The 9,801-nt window shown below is 39.3% G+C and overlaps 1 protein-coding gene across 1 annotated transcript in view; it reads left to right on the top strand.

Moving 5' to 3' along the window:
• The first annotated feature begins 836 nt into the window (after positions 1-836).
• Positions 837-9,801, top strand: part of col27a1b (collagen, type XXVII, alpha 1b) — a 96,940-nt gene continuing 87,975 nt past the window's right edge. Inside the window, exons 1-2 of the mRNA XM_059336972.1 lie at positions 837-1,390; positions 4,023-4,087. Of these exons, the coding sequence (XP_059192955.1) occupies positions 1,338-1,390; positions 4,023-4,087 (118 nt within the window). The 5' untranslated portion in view covers positions 837-1,337. The remainder of the gene's footprint in view (positions 1,391-4,022; positions 4,088-9,801) is intronic.

The following is a 9,801-nucleotide window of genomic DNA, read 5'->3' as shown; positions in this document are numbered from 1 at the left end:
GTCAATTTGTCTTTCTTTAATGGAGAATGAAACAGTGGCTAGTTGCAAAATAAGTATTTACGCTTATATTTAGTAATTTTCATCACATTGTGTGTAGCTGAATGTTGTCAAGCTTAACATGTCCACCCTGTCATAGTGAAATACCAGGTAATATAAAAACCTTTCTGAAATCTGAAATATATTTTCGAAACAGTAAACAGTCAACTTGCTAACTGAGTCATGTTACTAACTGAAGGCCCATCCATGTTAAATTAAATGCTAAAATTAGCCCAATATGTCCACCCTGTCATGACAGAGTGGACATATTTTGCTGTTTGCATGTACATTGTCTGCCTATAGTTACTTTATAAAAAATGATTGACCAACATGCATTTTCTAACAGCATAACCTCTACTTAATACAATAAATATGAAATTAAATGGACAATCTTAACTTTTTTTTGATATGGGGAAGTCTCAATGGCACCTTATGGTGATATTGACTTTTCACATAAAAGGTCGTAACTTAAGGCTAATAAAATGTGAAAAAAGGTAAAGTTTACAAAGGGTTTTTGGTGTGAGGTGAAAGTTTTCTGCAGCAGTGTGTAGGGGGGACTGAGGGGGGTTCAGTACTTCTAAAATCCTTGCTGCAGCCCTGCAGAGACTCCAAGTGTCAGATGCGCATTCATTCATTTATTCCCACACGTGTTAACCTGCAGCATGTTTGCCAGTTGACTGACCAACAAAACACACTCACACGTGCAAATCCGGGAGGTTTCCCTGCTTCCCCAAAAAGACACACCTTCATGTGGAGGCTGCACAGTCTCTGCTCTGCTGCTGCTGCAAAGTCTGTTTCCCTCGATGTCAGCTGAGGGCGACAGAGGGAGGTGTTCCCCCCTTTTCCCGGTTCTCAAGATTTTCTCCTCAGTCCACAATAAACTTTCATTTTGGGAAGTAGACACATACACACACAACAGCCGGTCGTCATCTTGTCCTGCAACGGTTTTGCCCTGAGAAAGCTGGACTGAACTGGACTTGACGTTCATTGTTACTTTTACAAAACGCGCGAAGGGGAGAAGGAACTAACATAGGAAGCGCACAGGTGGAGCTCTCCGGAGCGTCTTTTTAAAATCCGGTGTCATCTTCTGCAAGCAGGAGACTTCAGGGGACAAGATGACAGAAAGCAGCCTCTTCACTGCCGGTTAATGCCACAGCTGTTTTAATTTGTTGTTGTTTTTTCCCGCTCCCTGGCACGTTCACTCCTCGCGCGACCCCTCAAGAAACACCTGGAATGGAAAAACTTTATCTGCCTCGACTGGACTGTAGTAAAAACTCCCAAGAAAGAATGAAGTAACCGCAATGGAGCCGGACAATGTCCCGTACTCCAAACTCAAAAGCACTGGAGTCGGGGGGTGAGTCGAAACATTTTAAAAAATCCTTCTAAAATATCTCTTTATATCTGTTTTTTTAACGAGTTTTCAGGTTCAAATTCGTGCTCTTGAACGTCACGTGCGTCTGAATTAATGCCCGTTTGACAGTGCTAGTCGTGTAAAGATGCTAGTTGATATAAGCTGTGATATTTAGCTGAATTTGATATTATATATGCTGAGAAATAACTCACATTTAATGCTCATGTGTGGGGAATTAACTCGAACAGGTGTTATGCTTTAATAGGCTGCAGGCTAGCTTATGGAAACAGTTTTTCTCTGCTGTGCAGACAGGTCAGTGGAAGCCTGTGCAGGCTGCTGCTGTACTGTTCTTGAAGTTGTGTCTTTTGCAGCTTGTACCAGAATGAGCTGCCAGACGATCTGGGACTGATTTGAGGGAGATGTATGAGAGGAGGAGACAGTCCTTCTTCCCCCTCCCCCTTTTCTCTCCTCCCCAGCTGTGCATCTCACTCAGCTGGTTGGCCCGGCTCTCCCAATGGGAGGGGAAATAAAAATCCAAAATGTTGCATCATATAACCGCTGCTGGACATATGAGAGACTTGCACTGCACTCTACACCAGTAGTTCTCAACCTTTTTGAGTCGCGACCCCCAATTTAACATGCACGTTGTTGACCCCCGCTCACTGAACAGAATCTCACATGCACAGTTCGGATCACCCAAAAAAGAAACAAAATGACCAAAAAAAGGAAACAAAATGATCAAAAAAGACACAAAATGACCAGGAAAGACACAAATTGACCACAAAATGATAAAAAAAATACACAAAATGTCAAAAAAAACAAAAACAAAATGACCAAAAAAAGACACAAAATGACAAAAAAACAAACAAAAAATGACCAAAAAAAAGACATTAAGTGACCAAAAACACATTAACACAGTGGAGACAGAGCTGACCTCCAAAATGATTTGGCGACCCCCAGAAATCATCTCGCGACCCCAATTGGGGTCCCGACCCCAAGGTTGAGAATAGCTGCTCTACACTACACTGCACACCCCCCCCTTTTTTTGGTTTCTGTTAATGTCAGTGTGAGAGCAGTGAATGGGACATAAAAAAAAAAGGACAGAGGGAAACTTTTAAAAAGCTCCAACCAGCAGTCAGTGTGTCAGCGGTTGACCAGTGGCTTACTCTGGAAAACCACAAATGTAATGTATTTCCCATAAGTGCGTTCATTATGGCATCACTTGCATAATAGGCGTACAGTAACCCAATCATTATCTCCAAAAGTGTTAAAACAGTACCCTGGTGATAATGAGTTCACACTTATCAGAACTAATTTAGAGCTGTATCGTCTCTATGTGTGAGAAAACAACACTCCTGTTATCACCCGTCTTCAGAAATAAATGTCACAGAGAAATCAATAGTGTAAAAGCTGTTAGTGGCTAGAAAATATGATAAATGTCACTGTTATCATGTGGAGTACCGAATCTCAAATGCGACATGATAAATGGCGTTTTATTGGTTGAGAAAAGTCTCACCTTTTTTGTTTTTTAAACCTGTGAAACTTACAAACTTGCAGTCAAAAAGAAGTGCACAACAAGCTATAATCAATAGTGTTTGCCTCAGTTATTTAAAGGGCCCTGTGTGCAGCTAAAATGCAGCACTGATGAATGAAATATGTTCCATTAGTCTCTATTTTTCTCATTGAGTTGCAGGTTTCAAGGTGTTTTTGAAAGGTTTGTAAGAGATGGCCCTGGGGGAGCTCTCACCTAGCCCCGCTGAGCAGCAGCTTATCTGGTCAGGCAGCGAGATAAGACAAAGCTTGTTGTCTGGAAACAGATGTTAGAGTCTTTGAACAAAGCTGCACAGAGATGCTGCCTCTGCAGCAGATCTGATCACTGTGGGAGGTGGAAGTACAGGAGTTTATGGCAAATGAGTGTTGAGAGTTTTACTATGTTAGTTTTATCTTCACATGCTTTTAACTTAGACTTCTGATTCAATAATGTGACTCAGGAGATATTTTATAAGCTATTAGTAACGCTTATTAGTAGATAATCAGTCCCAACTACAGGAGGAAAAGTGTAATGTTCTCAAAAAGCATATATTTTTTGTTAATATTGTACTTGCAAAGATTCGTGGAAGAGCCCTGAGTGCTAGATAGCAATCTATCAATCTATCATCACTTATTTGACTCTTCCACTTCAATGTAACAGCATAAACAGGAAAACAGGACAGACAGGGAGTAGTGCAAGGGTGCACTGCTAAAATTAGCATTAGCCTAATAACCCTAATGAACCTTATATAGTGACGTTACCAGGGATGCTAAGTCAGACCGACTCTGTTTAAAATTAATTGCAATGTATTGAATCATAACCCCTGTATCATGATATGTATTGAATTTGTATCAAATGTGGTTCAAATATTGCAAATATTATCTTTTTTTTTTTTTTTTACTTCTAAGTAAGCAAATAAAGGATATCATTTTAGGGTTCTGGTTTGCTTGAATGGAAATGTATCATTGCTTTTGTCATTTGAATTGACTAAACAATCAAAACATACTTGAAATATTCCTGAACTGTAAAGAAATACCTTCTAGATTTATCTGTTCCTTAAATATCATCATTTTCTTCATCATTTTTTTTGTCTTTTTTCTTCAGGAGAGTTCTGATTCTTTGGACTATACTCTGTTGCACCTGCTCTCTGAAGCTAGCCCAAGCACAAGGTAAGCAACTTCAGGACCAACGTGTGGGTAAATGCCTGTTTTTCTTTCACACAAGACAGTGTCGGGCAGGCCGTGCCACAAATGTGCCTCACAGACGGAGCGGGAGAGAGGAAATTATAACTGATTTATGGGAGGTTAGTGACACTTTCAGGTGCGCCCTGTGCACTGCACCTCCGTGAGACTATTCAGGGAATCTAGGTCATTTAATAATTATATGACGTTGAATAGCTAAAGAACACAAACTGGATAAAGAAAGTGAGAATAGCCACTGCAAGTGATTACATTACCCCATTCCGGGCCCCTTGTTGTGCCCATGTTTGTTCAAGTGTTCCAGGGATTATCTAAGACCGATATTATCAGCATCTACATTTTCCATTAAAGCTCATTCAGCTGTACCTCTGTCAGCATCACTGTTTGATCTGCCGAGGCCAAAAGCTCTGATTCAATGTGTTTACAATTCCCTGGAAAAGATTTTAAGTATTTGTTGGAGGACGGATGCTCTTTTCCGCCCCCTTTTCCTGTGGAGTGGAGGTTGTGTACTGAAACACTTGAACTGGATTAGTTTGAAACTGCAGACGCCCCTCAGAATACGGCCTCTAATGCTGGGCTTACACCAAAAGATTTCCACAGTCTGATACTAAAAACTGAAAGTCTTTAGTAAATCTAGGAGTTTTACTGGAGTCACTGCGCTCCCGTCATCTCCATCGTTAAGTTTAAGGTAGTATTCTGCACTGTTTCATATCAGTCTTTTCCTAGTCTTGGGTTTGGGTCATATCAAACATGTTTGATATTATCTCAAGTCGCAGTGACGTAACACAATCAACAACCACTAGATGAGCGGGGGAAAGGTCCCCGGTTCCAGAGCGGCCAGTAAAACCACTTCAACAGGAAAAAGTAAACTCACAATAATGCTAGTAAGCTCAGTTCTAAATAAAAATACAATGATGTCATGTATTATATTACTACAGGAGAAAACTAAAGCAGGCATGCACGTCTAGGTGGAGGAACTGGACAGAAGAACATGTAAAAGTCAAACAAAACAAGCTTAATTCTGGAAACATCACAGTGTTGTTATTTAATTGAATACATGGGAGCTTTATATAGGACTATTTTTATGTTGGTTACGTAAGTTACGTGGCTCACAGTTTGTAAATCTCGTTTCGCATAACTTGCGTGTTTTTACCTAACTTGCATGTTTTTACCTAACTTACGTGTTTTTACCTAACTTGCGTGTTTTTACCTAACTTGCATGTTTTTACCTAACTTGCGTAGCTCACGTCACCCTCATAACTACTTCACTTCCAGTATTTATGAACATTTATTTACTGTTTAAACTGTCTTTTATAATGCCTTACCAGGAAGGTTTTGTCCTAAACTAAGTCCTAGGTCAGTAGTTTTGTAGCCTAAATTCACAGAAACTGCAGCCTTTTTTACAACCGCAAACTATTATTTACAGCCACAAGCGGGATTTTTGGGGGGCGCTGTTTCTTAGTACAGAGAACAGTAGGGACCCAGGTAAAATGTATAAATAAATTTATACATAAATAAGTAATAAATAATCAATGATTAATGTATGATTAACTAAATGAAAGTTGATAGAGCTGATGAATATAATTATTCAATTAAACACATTATAATTAAATAGGAAATAAATGTATATCATGAATTCATTTCTAAATGTTCCTTTCCTTTATCCTTCCTTATATCTATTTTTACTGTAAAATAGTCAACTTTTCATGTCAGAAAAACAGAAACCCTTTTTCAGCTTTGTGAGGGGCATTTTGTGGTGTCTTCTCCTCTTCTTTTTGTTGTTGTTTTTTTCAACACAAACCACTTCACACACTAGAGCAGCTGGAGCCAAAAGCAGTTTCTCCTCCATTTTGTAAGTTTTTACTAAGAGCATGATGGAAAAAAATTGGAAAATAGGAAAAAAATGCTAAAAGAATCTAGTTTTAGCCCTGCAAGATTCACAGTATGTCTAACATCTCAGTCTGAGACTAAAAACTTTAAACACTTGTCTTTAGATGTGAACAGGTGTGAGCTGATAGCTTTCCGGGAGTCTTTTCAAAGTCTTCTGATGTATAGGTAGCATTATTCATCGGTGTCCTGTGCAAATTGAGCACACTCTGCATCCCAGACTCTCAGTAAAAACATGAAAAAATAGTTTAAAGTAGGGCATTCTTTGTACATACCATGAGTAGATTTATTTGATAATTATATATAATTTTTTGAAGTGTTTTAACATGTATTTAGTTAGAATTAAACAGCCAAATGAAAGTCTCTCACCCCAAAACGACTCATTTCCTTCTCTGATTTCTTATATATATATTCTAATAAAAGTTTCCAAGGTGTTACATGACCTGTCTCTCCTGATTCCCAGAGTTGTTGCTGCCAAATTGAAGTGCGCTCTTTCTCATGTTGACACATATTCAGCTCTATCTTGATGCCTGATGTTGTCAGCGTTCCGTTTCACCATTTAAAGACTCTTAAGAGCATGTTTGTGTTTCGCTGTCAGTCAAAATCTACCAGCTCGTATTCAATCTGAGCTTTTCCCCAGTTTCCAAATGCCTTTTGATAATGTGAGCTCCCTGATAACAGTTTCTGGCAATCTCTCTGTAATTCTGCCTTCATCAGTTCATATTATCCTCCAGAGATGACGGCTGAGCGTCTAGAGACACATACTTTTTATATGTAAGGATGTGTTCATTTTTCAGACACTCAGATTCTGATAAAATGTGTGCCTTAATAAAGCACTCGAAAAATGGAAAAACCTGCACACTGTTCTGCCGCATTTTTAAGATAAATGCTCTCGTTACTCTTGTTTCATATGAAGCAGTGAAGTCGTGATTATGGAAAGTGGCTGTGCAATCACACGCTATTGTATTCTTTCTGTTTGAGTGGTGCTACTCCAGTGTATTAAAGGCCTAATCTAGGACGGCTGTGCTTTGTGTGCACCCTTTTCTCTGCAATCATTCTTATCAAGAGGGCTGCAACTTCTACATTTTGAGTGTCAATAGAAAGAACACCAAAGTATGTATTTTTTCAGGCCAACCTGGAAGTTAGCATCACCATGGGGTCTATTGAGAGTTCGCCTATGGGATTTTTGCATTGGATTTTGGATCATGGCAGAAAATAAGCTCTGTGGCAAACACACATTCCTGATGATTATGTGTTTTATTCAGCAGGATATGCTTCATAAATGAACACCACTTTTATGATGTTTGAACTGTAAATGGAGCCAACAGAAGTAAAAAGTTAACTTTCTGCTATAGTGAACTACTCCAAGGTTGCATGACTTCTTTGTCACTACCGTTAGCTTCAGACGCTTTCCGACAAGCAAACCAGCGGTTTTGACAAGCTAGCGAAACTGTAGCTGAATAAATAGTTTATTAACCTAATCTACAATCTACAACAGTTTGCAAGAGCACTGGAAAAACACGAGGCTGTAAGGCCTAGTGAGAGAGTTGCCAGCGTGATGATGTTTAATGTCCCCGACAACGACTGCAGTGTCATTTAGCCACTTGTTAGCAACCGCCTTTTTAAGGACACATAAAAACTTGTTTTATGTTGTACAACAAAATGCCAACATCTCTTCAGCTTGTGTTAACCACAAACATTATTTTAGGCATCTAACCAAAAACCCATTTAAACTCCTCATTGAGTTTGAGAGGTTACCTCAAACACCAGGGCGCTAACATGCTAACTTACCTCCAGGTTTAAGGACTCATTCCTGTGGCGGCCTATGTACACAGGCCTTTAAATTTAGTCTTTTTGCACAGTTACAGGCTACACGGTGGTAGGCCTGTCACGATAACACATTTTTTAGGACGATATATTTTCCCAGAAACTATCTTGATAAACGATAGTATCGTTGTATTGATGTTGCTTTAGTTTTATAACCATATTAGAGCATAATAAGTCCACCCTTATACACATCAGTTAATTTTTTAAATTAGAAGAATATTAAACCTTGGAATTGAAATGTGGAAAAGAAATATCCTAAATAAATAAAACATAATTAAATACACTACAACCAAAACAAATAAAATAGACTTTCAGGCTCTGTTAACAAAAAATTGCACTGAGATAATCATTATGTCCTATATTATTTTATTATTAAAATAACATATAAACAGCTGGAATGGCTGCCTGTCAAACATTTGCAGCTTTACTCTAAACACAACACAAAAAAGCACAAAAAGTGATGCATGTAAACGACAATATATTGAGTTCAGAAAAAAATTATGTTGTCCATTTTTATATATTGAACGATAAGTCGATATAGTAATTATTGTGACGGCTAAACCGTGGAATAGCTAGCACTCTTGCTTAATAGCAAGAGGGTCGCCAGTTCGACTCCGGCCTGCAGCTCTTCTGTGTGGAGTTTCCATGTTCTCCCTGTGTCAGCGTGGGTTCTCACCGGGTACTCCGGCTTCCTCCCACAGTCTAAAAACATGCACTAAGGGTTAATTTGTGACTCTAAATTGCCCGTAATGTGAATGTCAGCTGGGATCGGCTCCAGCCCACCACGACCCGAGTTCGGATAAGCGGTTAAGGATAATGAATGAATGAATGAATGCACTCATTTCCTCGGAGGGGCCATCAAGGTCAGCCACAGTGCAGAATCTCTGGAGCAGATTTGAACTCAGTGTGTCACTGTAGATGTAAAAACAGCCTCGTTCCAGATTAATTATCTCATGTCCGTGCTGGGAATCAAACCAGCAACCCTGGGGTTTCTCCGGGACACCCCACACTACTTCCTCTACCTTGAAGCCATCTTGGCAGAAAACAGAACTCTTTTGAATAATAATGAAGATGTTAAATAATTCATATGTAATAAGATAAAGACCTACACCACAGGGAAGCATTTACTGAAATAAGGAATCGTGATGTCCCACTGCTCACTAAGTTGCTTTTTAAGGAAAACTCATCCATTTTAATGTGACATGGGAGAAGTGTGAAAAGAGTTTTTTGTAATATCTGCTGGCTAATAGATGCATCAATGTGCTGAGTCAGAGGCCAGCAATTCACTCCCTGTTTCTTGAGAAATACAGAGTAACCCCCAAAACACCTTCTTGCTTTTAAAAGACTTTGTGTTGGAATTGATCTAGTTTTATTAAATGTTAAGAACCAGTTTCTGTCACTTAGTGTCAGCGCTTTTCCTGAATGAACAAACCTAAAGCTGTGGGAATGTTGAGTCGGCATTGACGGCTTGCTCGTTTAGAGTGTGTGTGTGTGTGTGTGTGTGTGTTCTACTCAGTTCTCAGTCTTTTCCTAGCTCCTCAGGAGGTCACAGAAAGCCCTAGGCAAGCCGTCTACCCGTCTAACATTTAGATATGCAGGGTAAGCCCTGAAAGTAGATCACAAATCACACAACGAAAGAACAATTTGCTTCCCCTCGTACCATATTAACAATTCAAATGAGTTCTATATGGGAAATTCAGCTGAAGAAAATCTATTTTTACCACTTGTTTGATGTTTCTTTCCCTTGTGTGGGTTTTTCAGTCGAGCTGACCTCCCACTGCCTGCACACGCAGACCAGGATTCCCCTCCCTAACATGTCTAATGTCTATACTTGTTTCTGCTCTGCTGAGCTATAATACATCATTTAGCAGTTTATTTCCGTCTTGCCCACATTTGTTTTATATTAGCCCGGAAGGGGACGGATATTTGAGATCTATATGCAAGCTTTTTAGTTTTGACATTGCACGTAC

Source organism: Centropristis striata, chromosome 7, assembly GCF_030273125.1.
Source record: "Centropristis striata isolate RG_2023a ecotype Rhode Island chromosome 7, C.striata_1.0, whole genome shotgun sequence".
NCBI classification, from domain to species: domain Eukaryota; kingdom Metazoa; phylum Chordata; class Actinopteri; order Perciformes; family Serranidae; genus Centropristis; species Centropristis striata.
The sequence above is the reverse complement of the archived record's forward strand: the minus strand, read 5'-3'. Positions and strand labels throughout refer to the sequence as shown.